This window comes from Mesoplodon bidens, assembly GCF_964165515.1.
Source record: "Mesoplodon bidens genome assembly, chromosome: 14".
Lineage (NCBI taxonomy): Eukaryota > Metazoa > Chordata > Mammalia > Artiodactyla > Ziphiidae > Mesoplodon > Mesoplodon bidens.
In genome coordinates this window covers 77,549,568-77,573,855 of record NC_138170.1, presented here as the reverse complement: position 1 = coordinate 77,573,855, position 24,288 = coordinate 77,549,568, and the positions used below count along the sequence as shown (strand labels likewise).

The following is a 24,288-nucleotide window of genomic DNA, read 5'->3' as shown; positions in this document are numbered from 1 at the left end:
TCTCCCAGGACAGTTTTCCCATCTTGCCTTTTAGCATCAAGAAAAGCAGGTAAATGGAAATTCTAACTCTAAGGCAACAACCACCCACGGAGCTCTTTGCAGTTGGCAAGCCATTTTTACTCACCCCCATCTTTGTGCTTTCCCCAAGTCTCTGTAACATACTAAGCCTGAAAGAAGGTTTCCCATGGAGGGGGGGTATCTGAGCTGCCTCAAAGGATGTGAAATCAGTCTTCCAGAGGAGTACAGAGCCTTTTGGAACTTCTCATTTTCTAGATCTGTAATTAAATTACTGGCACTCAATGAGGATAATTTTTGTTTTAAACATAATTGTGGACTTCCCTGGTGGCGCAGTGGTTAAGAATCCGCCTGCCAATGCAGGGAACACGGGTTTGATCCCTGGTCCAGGAAGATCCCACATGCCGCAGAGCAGCTAAGTCTATACGCCACAACTACTGAGCCTGTGCTCTAGAGCCCGCAAGCCACAACTGCGGAGCCCATGTACCTAGATCCCATGCTCCACAGGAGAGACCACCGCAGGGAGAAGCCCACGCACTGAAATGAAGGGTAGCCCTCGCTCGCCGCAACTGGAGAAAGTCCACAGGCAGCAACGAAGACCCAGTGCAGCCAAAAATAAATAAATTAATTAATTAATTAAACATAATTGTGCCATTACCAATAAAACTCCCCACCCCCAAGACTCTCAATGCTGGATCTCAAATTTTCCTCCAGCCTCAGAAGTCAAAAAAATATATGTCTTGCCTTGGGCACATCCAACATCATATACTCAAATGGCTTTGGTTGGCTTGATTCTAATCCTAAGTAAACCAGTGCCATTTTGTCTCTAATAACCCACTTAGCTGACTCAGTTCAGCACTAGTTTGGTTTGAAAGAATGCCAACCAGCCTGGGAGACAAAAGAGAACTTGGGGGGATGATTTTAGGCTTCACAAAAGGATCCTTTACTTCCCACAAATGATCAGCTTAATGACGAGCTTTCCTGGGGAGTAACAAAAATATTGTTTTGAAAAATAACCAAAACAAAAAATTAAATTTGCTCATAATTCCACTGGTTCAAAAATATTTCATAAAGAGGAAAGTTTCTCCCTTCACCTGATTCCTTTCTTCAAAGTAAACCACTAGAGCTTCCCTGGTGGCACAGTGGTTGAGAGTCTGACTGCTGATGCAGGGGACACGGGTTCGTGCCCCGGTCCGGGAGGATCCCACATGCCGCGGAGCAGCTGGGCCCGTGAGCCGTGGCTGCTGAGCCTGCGCGTCCGGAACCTGTGCTCCGCAACGGGGGAGGCCACAACAGTGAGAGGCCCGCGTACCGCAAAAAAAAAAAAAAAAAAAGTAAACCACGAATGAAAAATTGTTGCATATTACACCCAATTCGTTGTTGGATTTATGCAGACATACCTAAGTGCACAAATATCCAACATGGCAGACCACCGCCCTACACCTTGCTTATTTCCCATCATGCTCATGGATATTTCCAAGTCAGTACCTATAGATCTAACATACTATGTTCAGAGGCTGCATGTTATTCCACCGTATGAATATATTATAATAGATGCAACCATTTTCCTATGGATGGGCATTTAGATTATTTATATTTTTGTTATTGAGGACAATGCTGCAATACAGGTTCTTGTTTATGTATTTTGACGTATTTATTTTATTATTTCTTGTAGGATGGAATTTGAAGACTGGGATTGCCTTTACTCTTGGGTCTGGAACACCAGTAGTGCAGGAGAGGGTCGTGCCCCCCCTCCCCCTCCCCCCCACCCGTGGGCCTTGCCAACACTTGGGCCAATCTGCTAGACCAAAAAATGTTAATCTCCTTGAGATTTAATTTGCATTTCCCTGACTACTAGTGAAGCTGAGCATCTTTTCATATGTTTATGGACAATTTGCATTTCCTATTCAGTAAATTACCTAGTCTTATCCTGGACCCTTATTTCTATCGGGTTGTTTTTCTATTCAATGCGTAGGAGGTCTTTGTGTACATGGGATTTACTCTTTGTCTCTTATGGATGAGGAAAGTATTTTTCTATCACACCGTTATCTTTTGACTTTGTTTAGGATATGTTTTAAGTGTAATTAAAAATTTTTATTGTCGTCAAATATGTTAAAATTTTTCTTTCATGTTTCTGGGCTATCTGTCTTAGAAAGAATTCCACTCTCTATTTTCTTTGCTTGTATAACCTTACTTTTTCCAATTTAAAACTTCAATTTAGGTTTTTAAAATTAATTAATTAATTATTTAGTTGCTTAATTAATTCATTAGTAATTGGGTAAGTCAGGCAGCTAGCTTTACTTTATTCTAAATGAAGAGTCAGGAATTTTAAAAGCATTTAATCAGCAAAAATGTACACTTTGGAGCGAGGCAGGGAGGGACCCAGTAAAGTTCCTAGGAGAAACCGTGGTCCCTGATGCTGGACCCAGAAGATCTTTAACTCACCATCTGGGAAAAGCATCTAGAGGTTTTTGATCTCCCAGGCCAGTCATGGGTTGGACCCCTCTGACTGTGTGTGTGTGTGTGTGTGTGTGTGTGTGTGTGTGTGTGAGAGAGAGAGAGAGAGAGAGAGAGAGAGAGAGAGAGAGGGAGAGAGAGATCTGGTTTTGTTTTATAAAGAAGGGATTTGTAGATGAAAACATTGTCCTCCCTCAAAAATCTCCCCATTTATAAACCAAATTCTGTGTACAACTCTGTCCTGTCTGTTGGTCCATTTTAGGTGTGTCTCCCTCAGCCCATGATGAGCTCATTCAGGCTGTGCCTTTACTCATCTCTGTTCTGAATCGGGACAGTGGATGCCGGCTGAACTTGTCTTCCAAGTCTTCTCAAGATGTATTTCGTGTGTGTCCGCATAGTCTAAGAGTGTTTCAACATTTTTAAGAGGAATTTGCAGGCTTCTCTACAAGCAAACAAGGAACCTGCAGTAGCAAGATTTCTCCACGGACAAAGTCTTTTATCTTTCCATTTGCAAATGAAAGTACCAATAAATACTTGTAAAATTTTATCATTCTGTTAAACTTCAAATTCAGACTTGTCAGTAATTACTGGTTTGCATTAAGAGCATGAGATTAGAGATTGAGGTCCAGGAAGAATACAAGATTTGCTTGGAGGCACACAGAGTAACCGGGTCTCTTGTCTTCTCATTTTCTGCTGCACTTTGTCCCTTGACAAAGGACGAATGGCGTGGTGAAGGGCACAGGTCGGGTCAAAGAGGACAAGGTAGGACTTTTAAATGTAGCGACTAGGGTCATCCTGGCCTATTGTAACAGTGCCCCTGCCCTTTCGGTAAAAAGGTGGGACAGGCAATTCTGAGAGCACTTCCTAGGGCTGCTCCTGAGGACCTGAAGGTCCTGGCGTGGCATTCATTCCTCTTTCCCTCTATTGCTGATAAACAGAAACTCCTTTCGAAGAGCTGGCTTTGCTTCAGAAGGACTCATTCAGGCCTCTCTGCCTTGAACAATATTGTTGAGTACGTACATATACAGGTATCTGCTTTGCTCTAAGGATGCCCCTGGAGCAAAACAGACATAGATGGAGTGAGGAAGACAGAGCCTGTTTCCACTCGGTGTCTCGGGAGAAGCGGGCATTAAACAAACTCTCCCAGGCATATATCATTACAAATGAAACTAAGTGTTCTGAAGGAAAATCCAGGATGTTTGGGGAGAATACAGCGGGAGGGCATGGTTTAGATTAGGGGGTTAGGGAAAAGCAGAAGTGGGGGTGTGAAAGGCTTTTGCAAAGGTTTAGAGCTTTACATACGGGAAGGAAATAATAATAATAAAGGTGTTTGGGAGGGCAGCTCATCCTCATTCATGGGCCACTTCCTAGGACTCTGGGAACCTGCCTCTCTCCCCCGAATTATGTAGGCATCCAGGGTAAGGACTGGAAGAGCCTTCACAAATGCTAATAGGTGAGCGTTTTACAGGCTGCCCCCCTGACCCCCTGCATCCTCATCCGTAACTAGTTTGAATGCGGAGGTGAATGGCGAGGATGACTGGCATTTCCAGTTTGGGAAAAAGGAGGTGGAGAAGCTTTCCCACCCCAGTGAGGGGTGGGGGGGAGGGGGCAGGTTTCTCTACCCCAAACCATCCGAAGAGGAACGTTTTTCGCGAGGAAATCCCACTCCGTCGTGTATCTGGTTGTGAAGGGGGCTGAGATTCGGGTTGTTCCTGGGGAGTTTTGGTTCTGGAATCTCGTACCCTGTCACCCCTCCGCCCCCCAACACACCTGCAGGAAAGCTTGGCCAGAGTGAAGTTAGGATCTGAGAGCGGCGGTGGGATGGGAGAGGGGGTGGGGTGTTAATTTCCCCGGAAGAATCGATCAGGATCTGGTAATAACAATAGCTGACACTCCACACCCATCCTGTGCTGGGCACCGTCCTGAACATTCAAAATATCTTAAAACAACCCTGTGAGGTAAGCACCGTCACTAACTCCATTTCACAATTGAAGAAACCAAGGCACATCGAGGCTGAACAGCGATAGCAGCTTGCCCCTTTGCCTGCAACAATCTGAAGCCAAGGTTTCTGAGCCAGGGTTTGGGCTGCAGGAGGTGTGGACCGCCGACTCCAACGAAGACCTGATCCGCCTCCCCATAATTCGGGAAATAGCTGGTTTTGGAAGGCTGACTTGGGAGCCCGTGAGAACGGCTTCGGGAGCCTCACGCCCATCCCCTTCGGAAGCCGAGGAGAGCCGGCACCCTCCGCGCGGTGGTGAGGACAGGTTGACAGCGCGGCGGGAGGGCTGCCCGTGGCCCCGGTTGGACCCCCGAGACCAGGCCCCGCGGCTCCGCTTTCTGCGCGGCCTCCGCGAGGTGTCGCCTTCGGCCGAAGAAACCGCAGCGGCGCCACCCTCGTAGCCCGCAGTTATTTATTTATTTTCAAACAAGGGGGCGCCCCTCTCCTTTCAATTTAAAACTAGAAACCTCCCGCGGTTTCGTTCCTAAATGGGCGCGTCCTCTCCCTCCCACTGTGCACCCGGGGTCCGGCTTCCCTTCCGAGATCACACACGAGCAACACCCCTCCCTCGCCCCCCGCACGTCCCGGCTGGACGTCGGCCTCGCGCTCAGCAGCACACACACGCAGTCGAGGCGGGGGCTGGGTTAGGAGCCTCCGAACACCCCCGGAGCCCTCCGGAAATTTTTTTTTTTTACGCCGAGCAATTGCCAGGCCCGCAGGGTGGGTGTTGCATTGCACCGCTCGGCGCGCAGCTGGTCCGCAGAGTGCACAGGGGGCAAGCCCGGGGGTCTAAAAGGGCGGGAGGAGCACGCCCCGAGCTTCCCAGCTTTGCAGCCTCCTCTCTGCAAAGAAGAAAAGCAAGTGGCTTTTGGCGCGAAAGCCTTGGCGCCTCCCCTGATTTTTATGGAAATCAAGAGGGCGGGGTAAAGCCGCTTTCCTCTGCCTTTCTCCCTCCCCCTTGTCTGTGCCGCAGCCCCCTTCTCTCCCCGCCCCCCGGGTGTGTCAGATTTTTCAGTTAATAATATCCCCCGAGCTTCAAAGCGCAGCCAGTGACAGTCATCTGTCTGGACGCGCTGGGTGGATGCGGGGGGCTCCTGGGAACTGGGTTGGAGCCGAGCTAGCGCTAGCCAGGCGCAAGCGCGCACAGACTGCAGCCACCCGAGGACCACCCCCCGCCCCTGGCCACCCGGGGACCCCCGCACAGAATCGCCTCCGGATCCCCGGCCGTCGGCGGGAGGTAAGGAGCGGGGGGCGCAAAGCGCCTGGCGCCCCGGGAGCGGCGAACGCGGCGGGAAGGCAAGCCCTGGACGGGATCGCGGCTGGCGCACAGGGCGCCCGACTGTGCCCGGGGGGACTGTTTCTGCTTCCGAAACAAAACCCTCTCGGGGTTTTCCCTGAAAAGCCAGTTCCAGTCCCCAAGGCTCCCGGACTGGGAGAGACCCGCCCTAATCCATCTAGTGCCCTTGCCAGGGGTTGTAATGGCTTCATCGAAAAGAAATTCACCCTTCTCTAGAACATTTGTCTGCATTTGAGCTGACGGGGAGCCGGTGCGTCCCCACCCCGAAGCTGGGTTCTCCTCCAAAGGGTGCCCCCAGAGGAAGAAGAAGGGGGTTAAGCAGGGCGAGGCCGTCGCGGTGGTAATCTGGGTCACTGCCGCCCCGGCTCAGAGGAGACGTGGCTCTCCGTGCGACCCTCCCCGCGCTGGTGCCCCTGAACCATTCCCGGGGACTGGGGTCCAGGCTCTCCCACGAAGAGGATGTCGTTGGGGGCTTGGAACAGCGGGGGTGGGGGTAGAGAGGTTCAAAATCAGCTGCTGACAGTACTTTCCCTGCAGCGGGTGAACGCTGGGGACGTCGGATCAAAATTTGGGGGAGGGGGTTCTGGATTTGGGTGCCTGTTGTTGGTCTCGGTCTAGAGAAAGGGTTTTTCCATTTGCAAAGTTTCCTAAACCCCCCGCTATCGCTTGCGCTCCCGAGGTTGCAATTTTACAAAGGAGGGGGGTGGTTTGAGGGTTCTTAAGAATCCTCGACCCCGGTAGCTGGGTTGGAGTCCTGGGCTTCCTGGGAGCAGCGGGCCCTACTCGGGTGCAACCGCGGGTGTCGGTGAGCTAGTGGGAGCTAGAATTCTGCAGCCTTGGGCAGCCCCCTCCCCCAGGCAGTGCCTTGTGTGAATGAAACGGCAGTTTCCAAAGTTGCAGAGCTACGCCGCCACCCCCTGCATCTGCATGCCCCCTCCCACCCCCTGTCGTAGACAGCATGTACACAAAAGGAGGGAGGGAGAGAGCGAGAGACACAACTTCCTCCACCTTCGGGAGCCCTGGGCGGAGTGGGGGGCTTGGAGGAGAGATTGAGGAAGCGAGGGGGTGACCGCTGCCCGTCCCCACCCCTCGCGCCCCCCATCCGGCTCCGCTTGCCAACCCTCTCCTGGTGTGTCTGTCGGTTGCAGTGTCGGAGGTTGGCGCGGGCCCCCGCCCTCCGCGCCCCCCACGGGAAGGAAGCACCCCCCGAACTAAAAAGAGCGGAGCGGAAAGAAGCCCTCATTCGGCGGCCAGGAGGCGAGCCGATGCCGAGCTGCACCGCGTCCACCATGCCGGGGATGATCTGCAAGAACCCGGACCTCGAGTTTGACTCTCTGCAGCCCTGCTTCTACCCGGACGAAGATGACTTCTACTTCGGCGGCCCCGACTCGACCCCCCCGGGGGAGGACATCTGGAAGAAGTTTGAGCTGTTGCCCACGCCCCCGCTGTCGCCCAGCCGTGCCTTCCCGGAGCACAGCCCGGAGCCCCCGAACTGGGCCACCGAGATGCTGCTGCCCGAGGCCGACCTGTGGGGCAACCCGGCCGAGGAGGACGCGTTCGGCCTGGGGGGCCTGGGCGGCCTCACGCCCAACCCGGTCATCCTCCAGGACTGCATGTGGAGCGGCTTCTCGGCCCGCGAGAAGCTGGAGCGCGCGGTGAGCGAGAAGCTGCAGCACGGCCGGCCGCCCGCCGCGGGGCCCGCGGTCCCGGCCCCGGCCGCGGGCGCCACTGGCCCCGCGGGCCGCGGGCACAGCGCAGTGGCTGCGGGGCCGGGCCGCGCCGGGGCCGCCCTGCCCGCCGAGCTCGCCCACCCGGCCGCCGAGTGCGTGGATCCCGCCGTGGTCTTCCCGTTCCCGGTGAACAAGCGCGAGCCCGCGGCGGCGCCCGCCGCCCCGGCCGGTGCCCCAGCGGCGGGGGCCGCGGTCGCCTCGGGGGCGAGCGCCGCAGCCCCAGCGGGCGCCCCGGTGGCCGCTCTTCCACGCACCGGCGGCCGCCTGGCCAGCGGCGGTGACCACAAGGCCCTCAGCACCTCCGGAGAGGACACCCTGAGCGACTCAGGTAAAGAGCGAGCCAGGGTCCGGCTGCCCTCCTGGGGTACTGGGGCTGGGGGTGGCGCCGCGTTTGTCGTTCGTGGGTTAGGGTGCTGGGAGAGAGTCGTTTGGAGGTAGTGCTGGTGGCTGAGAAGTGATTTTTCCCAGGCCAATCTCTAGGGTACGGAGGAGAGGGTGGGTGAAAGCTGTGATCTCCAGCCTCACCTTCCTTAAAGTTCCCTCACCCCCCGCCGGGAGCCCGACTCCATCACTGGCCCCCGCCCCGTCCCCCGTCTCTCTCTGCAGCTCCCTCCGAGGAAGAAGATGAGAAAAGTTGAGTGGCTAAAGCCGAGTTGGGGTTCAGGGGGCCGCTGGCAGAAACCTGTTAGCCCAGGGGTGGAAAGGGACTCTGCGGCCCGGGTCAGGGGTGGGGAGAAGCCCCGAAAAGCACGAGCCTGCGCAAAGTCCTATTTAGGGTGCAGGAAGTTAGGAAGGGATTGCACAGACGGTGAGCACCGATTGTATTTTATTTTTTCGAACCTCGGTACTTTTTTTTTCCTCCCTCCCTCGGTGGGTGGTGGGCTATTTGCTCCTGGTCCGTCGCCAGCAGGCGGCGATATGCTGGCCGGCAGGAGGGCGAGGATCTGAGAGGCTGGGGGTGGTAGGGCCATCCCTTCCTCCCTTCACTCAGCAGCTGGCGGCCAGTACCACAGCGGTTGTGTACATTCTCAAGGGGCCGCCTCTTTACAGTGTGCAGAGAGAACCGCCCGGTTTTATCTTCTAGCCAAAGTTCCAGGACTAATTTCAGACCCGAGCTGTGTTCTGTAACCCAGTGTCCTTCAAGGTGAGGGCGGGCACTTAGCAGGCCCTCCAGGAATGCACACAACCTGAAGCACTCATTGATTAGTTCTATTGTGTGCCTCCTGGTGAAACTGAACAGCAGGGTTAAAACCAAGACTTTGCCTGAAGGTGAAGAACTCTACCCAAATACTGGAATAGCCCTTGTCCTTGGAGCTGGGAGACTTGGACCTTGAAAATCACTGTTTTTAGAATGCAGATGGATAAAAAGCCTACATTTCCTTCAGGGCTGAGGACAGATTCATCTGAGGCTCCTGAAAGGAAACTTGGGGATAAGCCTTCAGTTTGAACGGGTCTGTCCCTTTAATGTCTGTGCCTTGACAGCTTTTGGTGAGGAAGCACTTCCTTCCAACAGCTGTCTTCTTGGCAGAAAACCAAAACATTGGCTTAAAGGGACCCACCGACTGGAACAGCCTCGCATTTCGGCTTTAGAACAAATCCCACAATTGTTCAGCTTTCCGGTCCCCTTCAGATCAAGCAGAAGATGTGTTTTGATTTTCATGCTTGCATTTTAAACAATAATTTTCTACCCGAGCACGGTAGTAAATGAGGAGAGAGGGGGGAAACGCACACATGATGCTACACGTTTTTCTGGCTGCTGCGGGTGGTGGTGACTTTGAGAAGAGGTGCCCCGTATCTGGGTTTAGAGCTCCAGTGGATTACGGCTCTGTAGTTAAGGTTTGATCTTTGTTAAGATGAAAAACTGCTTACTGTATAGAAGTCATGATCATGGAAGACAAGGTATTTTTTTTCCTTAGTGAATTAAATTGTTCTTTAGTTTGTTTCACTGAAAATCAAACTCCACCATGTGTAAGTGGCTAACTGAGGCTCCTAAAATGAGGAGGCTTCAGTTCTTAAATGTGGAGATGGAAATATAAATAAGTTTATGGGGCAGACTAGCGATGATGGGAAAGGGTTACCGTTTACTGAGACTCTTGTCTACAAATTCTGTCCAACTCAACTTATGGCATTATCCCCCATTTAATAGCTGGGGAAACTGAGGCTTAGAAAATACCTTGCCCAGGGTCGTGCAGCTAGTGTGTGTGATGGAGCCAGGATTCTGTCTTAACTCCAAAGCCGAGGTTCTTTCTATTTCTGCCACCTGCTCAAGCTTGAATGGAAGATGAAATGCTAGGAGTATGGGGAGGGGAAAAGCATGTACAGCTCTCTTCAGAGACCTGTGCTGATGGATCCCAGTAAGAGCAAACCACGGGCCAGGGCCTGCTCTGCGAGACTGTATGTGTATTTAATTCATACGTGCCTCATCATGAGAATAACCCTCACCTTGTTCTCAAAGATGATGAAGATGACGAGGAGGAAGACGAAGAGGAGGAAATCGACGTAGTGACTGTGGAGAAGCGGCGGTCCTCCTCCAACAGCAAGGCCGTCACCACCTTCACCATCACCGTGCGTCCCAAGAGCGCGGCCCTGGGACCTGGGAGGGCCCCGTCGGGTGAGCTGATCCTCAAGCGCTGCGTCCCCATCCACCAGCAGCACAACTACGCCGCCCCGTCTCCCTTCGTGGAGAGCGAGGATGCGCCGCCCCAGAAGAAGATAAAGAGTGAAGCATCCCCGCGTCCCCTCAAGAGCGTCATCCCCCCAAAGGCCAAGAGCTTGAGCCCGCGTAACTCTGACTCGGAGGACAGCGAGCGCCGTCGGAACCACAACATCCTGGAGCGCCAGCGCCGCAACGACCTGCGGTCCAGCTTCCTCACGCTCAGGGACCACGTGCCAGAGCTGGTGAAGAACGAGAAGGCCGCCAAGGTGGTCATCTTGAAAAAGGCCACCGAGTACGTCCACTCCCTCCAGGCCGAGGAGCACCAGCTTTTGCTGGAGAAGGAGAAGCTGCAGGCAAGACAGCAGCAGTTGCTAAAGAAAATCGAACACGCTCGGACTTGCTAAACGTCTCCGAACTGGACAGTCACTGCCACTTTGCACATTTTGATTTTTTTTTTTTTTAAACAAACCTTGTGTTGACATTAAGAATGTTGGTTTACTTTCAAATCGGTCCCCCGTCGAGTTTGGATCTGGGTGGGGAGCAGGACATGAGGGGTTCTTCCAGGACCTCGGGAGAGGGCCTGCAGGATGGGATGCAGGTGGCCCTGGCGGTGTTCCTCCGCGTCACCTCTGAGACGGCGGTCGAAGTCCGTGACCGTTGGGAGCCTTCTGGGGCTGTTGAAGTCACCTTGTTTGTTACGAGTTTCCAGACAACAGAAAGTCATTCCTTCTTTTTAAAATGGTGCTTAAGTTCCAGCCGATGCCACATGGGGGTTTGCCATTGATACCCCTGGGGAACATTTCTGTAAATACCATGGACACACCTGCCTTTTGTATACGTCCTGGGTAATGAGAGGTGGCTTTTGCGGCCAGTATTAGACTGGAAGTTCATACCTAAGTACTGTAATACCTCAATGTTTGAGGAGCATGTTTTGTATACAAATATATTGTTAATCTCTGTTATGTACTGTACTAATTCTTACACTGCCTGTATACTTTAGTATGATGCTGATACATAACTAAATTTGATACTTATATTTTCGTATGAAAATGAGTTGTGAAAGTTTTGAGTAGATATTACTTTATCACTTTTTGAACTAAGAAACTTTTGTAAAGAAATTTACTATATATATATGCCTTTTTCCTAGCCTGTTTCTTCCTGTTAATGTATTTGTTCATGTTTGGTGCATAGAACTGGGTAAATGCAAAGTTCTGTGTTTAATTTCTTCAAAATGTATATATTTAGTGCTGCATCTTATAGCACTTTGAAATACCTCATGTTTATGAAAATAAATAGCAATTAAATGATGCAACTTTTTTTTGTTTGTTTTCGTAACAGCAACGGTTAAACTCTATCCTTTAAGCAGCAACCATAAAGAGCGCATAACCTGGACAGGGAACTTGGTTTCCACAGACCAGTCATTTTATACCTGTACGGTCCTGGCTGGGGAGGGGCCATTGTCCCCACTTGAGGTGGAGGGAACTGAGCTTAGGAAGGTTACGAGATTTCTCCCAAGTTAAACAGCATAGGTATGTTATTAGTGATTGTGCGTGCTAGCAATAGCACTCTACAAAACACTTTCCTATACGTTGGCCATTTAACCAGACTAAGCTGGGACATCAGACCCTTGAGAAGGAGGAGTAAAATTAAGACACTGAGTTCTACAACTTGGCAGTATTTGGTGTTGGTAACCTTTATCCCATCAGCTGATGGCTTTATATTTCAGCATAGAGTGCAGGTCATCTCTAAGAAGAAAGCATTCATCACAATCTACTAGGAGCTGTGCAAGGTTCTATGTTAGGCATTGTAGCTGAATAAAGATGGAGTGGAGTTGGTCCCTCCCCTCAAAAAGCTAACAGTCTGATTCACCAGAGTAATTCCTGGAGTGACAGCGGTGTGGCCCAGCTCATGTGCCATGTCCCTTCAGGAGAGGCACTGGGGTGTTAGTGTAGCTCTGTCCGCTTGGCACTCCTGTTATTTTGGTTGCTTGGACTGTTCTGTGGAAGCCAGATTAACCTTTGCAGGTTCTGGAGGACAGCCAGGGCCAACAGGTTGGGGGAGGGGGCCCCAGCAGAGCTAGGAGGCAGTTTCAGAGTTTCCCTGATGGGAGATGATACCCTTGCTGGGGAGGCATTCAGCATCTCAGAACTGAGAGCCTGTGAGTACATCTCTTCGGTGGAAGGTGGTACTCAAAACTATTTCTCTAAGGTTTCATTCATCTCAGATTTTAGCTTTCAACTGAAAAGACCTTTGCTTTGCTCAGAAGAAAACATGTCCAGGGATGAGAAACGGCTTTGCTTGCCTAGGCCATCAGGGTCCCTGTCTGCATTTTCCAAAGACCAGTGGAGTTTAGAATTTGAGGTCCTCCCCTGGTTTACAGCCACATTTCCTGAGCTATGAGGTTGGTGGTATTGCCATGGACATCACCAATGGTCAGATCATGTTGAAATTCAGGTAAAATTCTCTTTACTCCTTAATCTCCCTCCTTGCCCCCATCCTCACACTAAAAAATAACCCTCTTTGAGAGTCCTTTTCGAACTGTCATTCAAAAAGACTTCCCGTCCACTTGCATTTTACGGGCCCCAAATCTTCCCTGCAGCCTCTGCACCTTGTCCTGTGCCCATGAGCCAAAAGAAAATTGAGAGACCTCAAAGTTATTGAGATTCTTGAAACCCAACTCAATCATCCCAATTCCTTTTTTTTGTGATCCCCATATGGGGCCTCCCTAGGTGTTTCAGATGAGATAGAACTCTAGTCCTGGAGGAGGTTAAACTGTTGAGATGAACAAGGCTCTAAACTAATTCGTACCAGGCTCCATTTTTGCTCTGGCTGCTGGGAAGCTCAGAGCCAAATTCCATGCTCTCATTCCACATACTGAGTGCCCATTCTCTCTTCTAAATGTTTTTGATCTTTTGTTTTTCATTGTTATTTAACGACCTTTTTAAAAATGTTCTTTATGTTACTTTAAAGAGAACTTTTTGCTTTAGGTGGATCAAAAATATGTATTAAAATGTTAAAAAAAAACTAAGATAAAATACCTCTCATTTGCCTTTCCTGCTCCAGCCGAGGGAAAGTGTCACTCAATTTAGATCTGCAATAATCTGTAAAATAATTGCTATAGTCACAGAAGAATGGAACCACTCCTTTCAATAACATGAGAGCCCTTCTCCGCATTCCAAGAGCAGTTTCATTTTTTTAAATTTAAATTTTATTTTGTTTTGGCCATGCCGTGCAGCATGCGGGATCTTAGTTCCCCGGCCAGGGATTGAAACCGTGCCCCCTGCAGTGGAAGCGTGGAGTCTTAACCACTGGACTGCCAGGGAAGTCCCCAAGAGCAGTTTTGAGACAATCTGAGACTGCTCTATATCAGTTAGATCAATACTCTATATCAGTTAGATCAATTACTTCATTTTATAGAATGGGGTCATGGGATCCCATATCGAATTAGTGGCCGAACCGGGACTGGAGTTTGCTGATGATCGGCCTGTGCTCTTTCCATGGTATTGGCTTTCCCCACACTCACACGGTAGCCTCCATACCTCCTGGCTCACCCATCCACCCACAGGGTGCTTCCATATTAGTCCTTCTAAATAGCCCACCCTGCATACAAACTTCTAACAGTTCCCCACCACTTATAGGATAGAGTCCAAATCCTTCAGCCCGGCCTGTGAGGCTGCTTTCACCCTGGCCCACCAGCTCCATCACCCCTGCCGCTCCACAGACACCCCTCTCTCCAGCCACGCCAGACACGCTCTCTCACCTCTGTCTTGTCCCACTGTATTCCCTCCTCCTGGGTTACCCAGTTTCCATTCACTGAAATCCTTTTCAACCTGGAATGACAAGCCCAATGTCATCTCTTTCAAGAAGCCTTTCTCATACCCCCAGGGGTGCCTTTTCCAGCTCCTAATCCCACATCACCCCTGGAGAGAGAAGAGCTGTCCCCATCACCCTCCTGGACCTCCTTGACCATGGAGTCCCCTAAAGCAGGTACAGCATCCCATTCACCTCTGATTCTTTGGCTCCGGCCTGGTGACTGACAAATGACAGGGCCTTGGCAGAGGCGGGCAGAAGGCTGGCAGCTGAGTAGGCAGCAGAGGAAGGAACGCGGTGAGGACCATTACGTGGCTGCCTCCTGCCAACCAGCTTCCCGAGCTCTCAGGCTAATCCACCTGGGGAAACACATCCCCTGGGCATCAGTGGGCGTTGGGAGCTGACGGCTGGAGGTGAAGATAAAACACACACGGAGGCCTTTCTTTAGGGAGCCCAGAGTCTGGAAGGGAGTTAAGTCCCGGGGGGCTGGGTAGACCGGAGGGATGGGTGGGGGGGCAGGGCGATGATTGAGCCAAAGCCTACGAGGGGTCCCGTGGCTGAATCCGGCTCCTCCAGTTTCCCGCTTCAGAGCTCACTTTTGGAGGAAGCTGCTTTGCTGGTCTATCGCAGGCCTGAGGAGGCTTGTAGACTTGTGTGAGGCCACAGGTCACCTGTGCAGTGGTTACAATCCTCCCACCTCTGTGTGGCACTGGAGAGATCACTCAGGTTTTTACACCTGACTCTCACAATCCTCCAGGAGAGCTGGCCAGTTCATCCTACATCCATTTGGGGAACTGGGTCTTCTGGGTTTGACTTTCATTCATCCCCCTGATGGCTATCTTTTGAAAATCCTAATTTGGGTGGTTTTCCGAATCAGAGGTTACTAGGTTTGGAAGGGGCCATCGAACTCAGTGTCCCATTTCGGAGGTAGAACACCAGAAAGGAAAGGAACTTCAGCCGGTCTGCTCCCTTTTCTTTTTCCTTTCTACCTTTCTCTCCCTCTTCTCCTCCCTCCCAGCCTCCTCCCTTCCTCTCCTCTCTCTTTCATAACAAACATTAACGTCACACCTACCATGTGTCAAGCTCAGTTCCAGATGCTTGGGAGACATCAGTGAACAAAAGAGATGAAACTCCTTCAGATCCGTGCTTTAGGGAGTTTATGGTCTAGGAGAGAGTGACAACAATAAAAGAAATACAATAAGCAACTAAGTTAAGTAGCGTTTAATAAGGTGGTGAATGCTATGAAAGATAGGTAGGACAGGATGGAGGAACTCTGGGATGCCACAGCAGGAGGGAGGCGGGTTGCAGTTTTGAGTAGAAAGATCTGGAAGTTTCTCTGGAGCTGAGGGGCAGGGTTGGTGGAGAGCGACCCGGGCACTGTTGTGGCCTCAGTCTTTCTAGCTCAAGGCTCTTCCTCCTTTAACTCCCTTTGGACATTGGCAAAGGTCCCCCACCAACTTATTCTTCACTCTCTCAAAGGGAAGCACGAGGATGTCATAGAGTGTGGATTTAAAGTTAGACCACCTGGTTTGAATCTGATCCCCACACCCACAAGCTCTGGGTTGTGTGCAGTTTCCCTACCGGTACCTCAGGGCTGGCACTACCCACTTCACCTGGGCTTCTGGGAGATTTCAGAAATTAACTACCACACGGCACATGGAATAGTGCCTGGTGCATGATGGGTACGATTTAAGTCTGTTAAACAATCTGATTTCTTGTTGACAGAATCCCTCCTCTCTCCATTTCCCTAGGATGTTACTAGGGCAAAGAATCTTTAAAAAACCTTTAGTGGGAGAACAAACTCACAAGCCTGCGCTTAACAAGAACTTTGCAGACTTTTGTTCCTCAAAAGAGGCCTTACAAAACCTGAAAACGGGTACCTTGGAAACAAATGAATGTGAGCTTTGAAGCCTATTTTAAGACGAAGGCTAGGAATTTGAGTGTGGCAGAACATCGACGCCTTCTACAAGGGTTTATTAGTTTTCCTTACTTGTAAAGGAAATCTCTTCATAGGCCACTGACCGGGGTTACCTGATCTCTTTTGATATTGGCGTATCATGCTGCAAGACATTCATCCTGAAGCCTTTGACCAGGAGAAGTAACAGAGCCTTTTTATGGTTGAAGCAGACAAACCCATGGTACAATGCGTATTGGGAGAACACACACAGCACGTACTCCTGTGATAAATACAGATGAGTTGCTGTGAGATGTGCTCTAAAGAGGCAAGGCAAAATCGACCTTCTTCTGCCTTTCAGCAGCCCTAAGAATTTCAGCAGCCTTTTGGGAAGTGGTGTGCAGGAGATAAGTCTGTTTCTTCACAAATCTGCAGCCTGTTACCAGTTGAATTTTCTGTCTTAGGCTACCTACCGTCCACCATTTTCCTGAAGGAGACCATAAAAGCAGTCCGTCCGGCCTACAAAATGATGTTCTCAGCTGACTGGGAGGCAGGTCTGGGAAATACAAATACTTGTTTTGGGCTTGGATCTTAGCTCAGTTATTCGCTATTTGCCTTGGCACAGGAGGTAAGCGCCTGGTGCGCAACGGACTCAACTGGAAGTGGGATGGATTGGAGATGGTGACCTCCAAGGTCCCCTTTCAATTCTAAGGATCGAGAGTCATTGATCCTTGGGGATGGCTGGAGTTTTGAATGCTAAAATATCTGTAGTGCTTGGGAACATTCTCCAGTCTCCAGGAAGCTCTGGGTGTGACGCACATCTGGGCTCTGACATTCACTAGTCTGTGGCTGAGGGCAAGTCACCTCCCTCTGAATCTCACTTTCTTCAGCTCTCAAACAGCCACAGTAATCACCACCCCCCAAGGTTCTTACAAGGATAGAATGCCGTAAAGTATAGAGGGATGGGACATCACTGTGGAAGCTGGGGGGTCTTCTATGAGGTCTTACTGCCACAGTCAGCTCTTGTTCGGCATGTGCTTCACTGGTGTACTTCACTGTTTGCCTTCTGATTCATCTCTAAGTGGGTTCCCCCCAGGTAGGAAACACATTTAAGGTCAGTAGGCACATCTCTGATTGCTCAACGGTACCTAGAACAGGTAGCTGCCCCATAACGTTAAATAATGATTGCCAATGAAAAGACTTGACTCATTGTTCAAAGCCAGCTAGAGGTTCTCAAGTTGTGCAACTGGATACACAGGTTTGTCTCATCTGAAACTAGAGAAAACAATGATAAGTCCAATTCTTAATTGGATTACTCAAATGAAAACAGAATATGATAACAGTTAGCTGACACCTTGAGTTTTCGCTTGGGTTGGTGTAATCACTTTTCTTTGGCTTAAAGCCAAGAAGAACAGGAAATTTATACCGAGACCAGGGATTGGAAGATGCTCAAGCTATAGTTAAGAGACATTTTTCGTTGGTGAAGAGGGCAGGGTTGAGACCAGGGTTTACTATTGTAAATGGTCTGTTTGCATTTGGGTGTGAAAGTAAATCTTTCTTATCCTAAGTGGGTCCTTTTTCTGAATTCCCTGAACTAATATTTTATAGTTTGTCTTGAGGGAAGAGCATCTTTCTACCAGAAACCCTGTTCCCCAAACATGTCATTAAAATAATGAGGTTGGAGGTTTCCTTGGTTGTCTGTAACTGTAAACTTCCAGGATGGCTGTGAACGGATTTCCTTTGACACCTCTGGGAGGTTGCTTCTCCTGCAGGGTCACCTCCCTTGGACATTCCTCTGGGCAATGTAAGTGCGCATGTCCTTCTGTGACTGCAGTCCGAGGCTCCGTTACCTTTGGCTGCCCGTGTGTGAAGGCTGCTGTGTTGCGCGTTGTCGCGGGTTCTGCTGGCCGGGTAGCCCCAGGAGGACTTTTTTCTTGCCCACGGTGACGAACCACAACATGAACATGTTAGAGCCAAGAAACAGCCTTTAGCTCAAGTGCAAATTAAGCCCCAGCTTCACTGGAGGCATGGCTGCTGAGGGCGGGGTAATTGGAGTAGAAACCACCATGAAATGCTTATTGTGATGCTCAGGGCCATTCAAGTGCTCTCTCCACAGTGCTTTCACTTGCCGAGGGGAAGTCCTTTTGCGGGGATGTGGTTTCTTTTTCCCCTCTTGTCCTGTGACTGTCCCAGTTTTAAAACTGAAAGTCCTGTGTCTCTGTAAACAGTCCGTCTCTGGGCACATGGGGCTGGGGCGGCCTTCATGCTTCCCTCCCGTTAGCGCTGGCTTTTTCTCACCGCAGGGTGACCAGCTGGACAGGCCGAGGCTGGGACCACCGCAGAACATACCTCCAAGGGCTCAACCAGCCATGGAGAGTTCAAGGGCCTGGCAAGCAAGGAGGGGCTGAAGAGAACATTGCCTTGGGGTCGGAGCACCTGGATTTGAGCTCTGGAACCACTGCTAAGTGACTCGAAATGAGTCATCCTCAGGCTGTACCAGGAGGAGGAATCTCTTGTTTTCCTTCTGGGAGGCCGTTGACCGTGAGTGTGAAGGTGGCGGGTTCCACACAAAGGCCGACTTGCCCGCTCCACTCCTCTCAGGCTTTGGGGCTCCTTCTATACTTCATGAGAATAATACTACTGAAAATAGTAATAGTAATAGTAGTGCTTTGGAGGCGAGACCATGATGCTGGCTTCTGTCTTCTAGGCTGGGCTTTTCTTTTTTAAAATAAATAAATTTATTTATTTATTTATTTATGGCTGCATTGGGTCTTCACTGCGGTGCGCAGGCTTCTCATTGAGGTGGCTTCTCTTGTTGCGGAGCACGGGCTCTAGGTGCAGGGGCTTCGGTAGCTGTGGCTCGAAGGGTCTAGAGCGCAGGTTCAGTAGTTGTGGCGCACAGGCTTAGCTGCTCCACGGCACGAGGGGTCTTTCCGGATCAGGGCTTGAACCCGTGTCCCCTGTATTGGCAGGTTGACTCTTAACCACTGTGCCACCAAGGAAGTCCCTAGTCTGGCCTTCTTGAGTCTCCTTCATTCCTCAGGTCTTTGCAAGGAGCCAAAAGGAGCAATTTTTAAGTTACCAAATAATCCCAAGCCGTGAGGGGATGGCCTTCCTGAAGCTATCTGGGGATATCTGGTCCCCGAGACAGCAGGGGACACATGGCATAAAATCCTCCCCGAGATTCTTCTGTGGGGAGGCGGGGTCTGTCTCATCAGAGAAGCTGCAAGTTCAGGCATCTGAAACTGGGTTTGGACCTTCGTTCCCTGGGTCGAGGACCCCGAGGTGATATTGCCGTTAACGTGACCTGTGAGAATCACAGCTCCTGGTGGTGGAGTTTCCCTTTTATTGGCGGTTGTGAAACCATTTTGGCCAAGGCCTTTAGGGCCAGAGGGATGACATCCCTCAGGATTTGAAGGTGGGTTCTTTCACAAAAGGAACAAGAGGGCAAGTCAAGTAGAGCTTTTAGGAACCTTTAAAAGAGGTGTTTACATATATTTAGCTTTGGGGGGTCACCCCCCAGTTAACTCCCAGGGAGCAACAGTTTCCATATTCTGAAAATCCTTATTCAAGGGGCACAAGTGCCTGGCTGAAGATCCTCCCCTTTCCCGGGCCCCCTGAAGGGGAGAGGGTCTGTCATGTTAATGACATGTGCATATCATTAACAGAAGGGACAAAGGGCCTGCAGCTTGGGAATGAGTTGATCTGGGGACTCTTCAACATGCAGATGGTACCCGTATTATACATCCCATGAGGGGAGGGCCCTGGGAGAGTCAGCCCTTAAAGCATTCTGATGGAGAATGGCTTCAGTTTGGGGGTCCCCTCTCTGCCGATTCGGAGCCCTGAGCTCACTCTGCTCTCCACCCCTCCCACACCCCCATAAAATGGTAACGCTCTATGTGATCACAGAATGCACTCTGAAGTCTCAATGCAATTTTGTTTTGATTTCTTGGAATTCTGGAGTTACGGCATGCCAGGCTCCCCCAAATCTCCTGAGCCAGGTAACACTTGCCCTTCCTGGACTAGGGCTCCACAGCAAAATGTAAAACTCAATGCCATTCCATTCAGCCCTTCCAGGGAGGGAGAGTGCGTGCAGGTGAAGGAGATGGAGTGCAGGTGGGGAGGAGAGTCACGGCCCCAGGGGACTCTGACCATCACCTAGGAAGGAAGGTGAGATGTGAACACAATAATTTTCAGAGAAGGGGTGGTGTGAAGTATAGGAGAGCCCTCCCACAGAGGAGACGGTGTGCAAGGTGGCCTTAATGGATGGGTGATCGGCCTGGTGGGGAAAGACAGGAGGAGCACTGCAGGTTGATGGGCAGGCTGAGTGGGGCTGCATGGAGGTATGTACGGAGTGTGTTTAGGGCACAGGTGCATCCTGGGGCTGCAGGTGAGATGGGTGGGTTGGGTCTAAGGACTGCCTCCAGGCACTGGGAATCCACCACGGGGTCTGAGGAGAGGGGCGTGATTGGGTCCTGTGTGACTCTGGAAGAATTGGCTATTATAGGCACATATTTAACCCACACTAAGTTGTTCTGGATGGTGCTCACCAGTCCCAGTAACTAGTAACCATCATGACTGCTTCCCATGGGGGCCCCCCCGGCACTCCTGGCCTTGGTGCGGGGAGCCCAGACCTGGGCCTTTGAGAGCCTTGGTCTTGACTCAACGAGGCCACCCCTTAGTGTTTCTTCCACCTCAAGCCTTGTTGATTCTGTGTTTTCTCTCTTCTCTCTGCTCATTTCCCCGCATCCAAAGCCCATGGACCAGCTTAAAGGTATCTCCTTCACAAAACCTGCACATTCTCCTCTGCAGAGAGTTTTCTTTCCTGCCTCTAGCCTCACCCAGTGTCTTTCCCGTACTCTTTTGGGCTTTGAGAAATGAAGATAACTCTCTCCCTCCCGACCATGGTCACTATGAAAAAAATGAGACAATAAAGTATAAAAAAGAAAGAAAAATATCGCTAGTAACCCACCCTTCAGAGAGAACAACTATTAAAATGCTGGTGTACCTCTTCCTGGATTTTTCCACATACGCATAAATATGTATGAATATGCCTGTTTGTTTTGTATATTTGTTAGGTCACAAATTACTTTTCATTGTGTATTATAAGTCATTGTATTTGGGTCTTATCTCTCTTACAAGGAGTAAGGGGCTCTCTTGTCTTGTGTGTTCTGTATCTTCTAGAATGGGTTTTGCACAGAGTAGGCAGGCAGCAAGTGATGAATGAATGATTGAATGGGTTTCTCTATACTGTATCTCTCTGTAAAATGAGAATTTTTGACTGTGTTATGTCTGAGGTCTTTCTTAGTTCCCATAATCTGTAGACCTCTGGTCATTTATGTTTCTGCCGTGGGTAGAAGAATCTTCCTACAAATCTGGTGACTGGGTATGTTCTTTTTAGCACTAACATTGTTATGTCCCCAGACTAAAAGGAGATCAAACAATGATTTCAGGCCCTCACACTGGGTCCATACAAAACCTAAGAATCACCTGGTTTAGTGGGGACAGTTATGTTTCTTTTGTCTTACCCAAAACGGTCCAATCTTGGGATATAAGCTGTCACTTAGATTCTGAGAAAAACAAACTGTTTTGAATGCTGTGGGTTCCTCATTTCTTCTGATCTGCAGCGCTACCTTCAAATAACCTATATGGCACCTTTGCATGAATTAGAGATAGGCTCCCTCTCTTCTGCAGGTAGATGTAGTCCACTGGTAGGGATGGCTTGGTGAACAGAATGCAGCTGGAAATCAGCTCCCTCTTCCCCCAACCCCAGTAGGGCACCTCTTGGGCAGGACACAACCTGAACAATTGTACTGGCAGCCCTGGTACCTCAAAGAACTGAAAATGCCAGTTAAATGTTTGATATCTCTGTTCAAGATTCTTCCCTAAACAAATAAGAATAGGCTGTAAATAGCCTAGCGTTTGTGAGCTCACTTAATACAATTCTAGAGGAGGGTGCAGACACTCCCAGCCTCTGTGCTTTTCCTCCTGCTGATGCCTCTGTCTGGGAGCCACCCTGTCCCCACCTTTCTCAATACTACCCATTTTTCATGGCTCCGCTCATCAGCTGTCTCTTTCGCAAAGCATTCCGTGACCCATCTTGTTGGAATTTATTGAAACCTCTCCTGTGCTCCCTTAGTCCTACTCTACCCTCCTGCGCTGCACATCTCATGTTTCACTTTGGGTGTTTGGTGATTCGTTTACCTACTGTCCAGGCACCCCCCTGAGTCTCAAGTTCATCATCATTAAAATAGAGATGGGGACTTCCCTGGTGGCCCAGTGATAAAGAATCTGCCTTCCAATGCAAGGGATGCAGGTTCGATCCCTGGTCGGGGAACTAAGATCCCACATGCCGCGGGGCAACTAAGCCCATGTGTCGCAAACTACAGAGCTCACACACCCTGTGCCACAGCTAGAGAGAAGCCCGAGCGCCATAACAAAGGGCCCACGCTGCAGTGAAAGATCCTGCGTGCCGCAACTAAGAGCTGACTCAGCCAAAAATAAAGAAAGAAAATAAATCAATAAAATAAATAAATATTTAAAAAAATAGAGGTGATAGGCTAGATCTTCCAGGTTCCTCAATAAGTGCTATGAATATTACAATGACAATACATATTTTTCACTATCTGTGAAACTCCTAGAGAAGAGTCACACTCTTTTTTGATCTCTGGATTCACTAAATCCACATGATTTAGTGAATTGCTGAAGATTTTTTTAATAAATATATATATATATATATATATATATATATATTTTGGCCGCTCCATGCAGCTCGCGGGATGTTAGTTCCCTGACCAGGGATCAAACCTGCGCCCTCGTCAGTGAAAGCACAGAGTCCTAACCACTGGACTGCCAGGGAATTCCCAATGCTGAAGATTTTTAAAGGCTTCCCAGATGTTTCTAATGTCCAGCAAGGGATGAGACCACTGTAAGATAACAGATCTCAGGCTTCATGGGCAGGAACCACCAGCCTGTTCACTACAGCAGAGTTGAGGACACAGATGTGGGTGTCACATGCAGAGCAGACCAGAGCCTTAAGGCTGAACCCGTTAGAGAATCCAGGGAATGTGTGGTAGCTCACAGTGGCTTTGGGGACTGCTGAGGGCATAGTGTAGGAACCCTCTCTTTCCATTTCACATCTAGAAACACACACAGACTGAAAGTGAGGAGATGGAAAAAGGTATTTCAGACAAATGGAAATCAGAAGAAGGCTGGAGAAGGGGAACTCCCTGGAGGTCCAGTGGTTAGGACTCAGCGCTTTCACTGCGGGGCCCGGGTTCAATCTGTGGTTGGGAGCTAAGATCCTGCAAGCTGCTTGGCGTGGCCAAAAAAAAAAAAAAAGGCTGGAATAGCAAAACTCATATCGGACAAAGTAGACTTTAAAATAAAGACTGTTACAAGAGACAAAGAAGGACACTCCATAATGATCAAGGCATCAATCCAAGAAGATACAACAATTGTAAATATATATGCACCCAACACAGGAGCACCTCAACACACAAGGCAAATGCTAACAGACGTAAAAGGAGAAATCGATAGAGAACTGGGCCATGCCCTCGGGAAAATGAATTGCTTCTTCCTGTCAGCTTGCGTATGTTGCAGTGCCGTCAGGGAAAGGCAGGCCACCCTGGCACATGTGGATCTGGCCGGCCAAGAGCCCCAGTGGGGGTCCCCACCTTAGTTTGCCCTTTTTTCCTCCCATCACCAGCTTCTTCCTGCATCTAGTGGGCATGGCCCCTTGGCCCCTGTGAGGAGGAGCATGACTGGGGGAGGGCTTAGTGCCTGGATCTCAAATGGGTACCAGGTGGAGGGGTTTCTGGCCAAGTGCACAGGAAGCTTTAATCAGCTCTCTGGTCTCTCACATGGAGCCTGCAGATGGTTAGTGCTTCCAAGGCGTGGCTGGTCATCCCGTCCATGGCCAGGTGCTCCAGGGAGGTGCCATCGCCTCTCTGTGGAGCCCCTTCTCCATCTCCATCCCCCACCCAACTCTGCTTGTCGTGCCCTTTTCCCTGCACTGTGCTCACTCAGGCCCCCATCAGAGAATGTCTGTTAACATATAGCTGTATCATTCTGTTCACACTGTCTTTTTCCCAATGGACTGTGAGCATCTTGAGCTCAGGAAACACGCGGCAGTGACGGTTATTTGCTGGACTGAAATGAAACCTTGTTCCTTCCAAGTTTTACCCGGGTTCCCCCTGCCATGTGGCTCTGGGTGCAATAGCCTTTCCAGCTATAATTAGAGGATGTGACCACGACATGCCGCTCCGGCCACATGAGTGCCAGTCTAATGTCGTGGGTTGAGAGAGCACAGGCCCTTGGGTGAGAACACCTGGGTGTGTGTTCCAGAGCCCCTCTTAGTGCTGGGCCTAGTTTTCATCTCTGCAGGCCTCAGCGTCCACAGTGAGAAAATAGAAATAAAAATAGTGTCTA

The 24,288-nt window shown here is 50.2% G+C and overlaps 1 protein-coding gene and 1 long non-coding RNA gene across 2 annotated transcripts in view; both read left to right on the top strand.

Moving 5' to 3' along the window:
- The window catches only part of LOC308627717, a 1,107,544-nt gene that overhangs the window by 388,261 nt on the left and 694,995 nt on the right, over positions 1–24,288 (top strand). The window lies entirely within an intron of this gene.
- Positions 5,553–10,558, top strand: MYCN (MYCN proto-oncogene, bHLH transcription factor; the record flags this gene model as incomplete). The annotated part of the gene is made up of 3 exons (XM_081254000.1): positions 5,553–5,708; positions 6,917–7,826; positions 9,954–10,558. The coding sequence occupies 3 exons, from the start codon at positions 5,553–5,555 to the stop codon at positions 10,556–10,558; spliced, it is 1,671 nt and encodes a 556-aa protein (XP_081110126.1).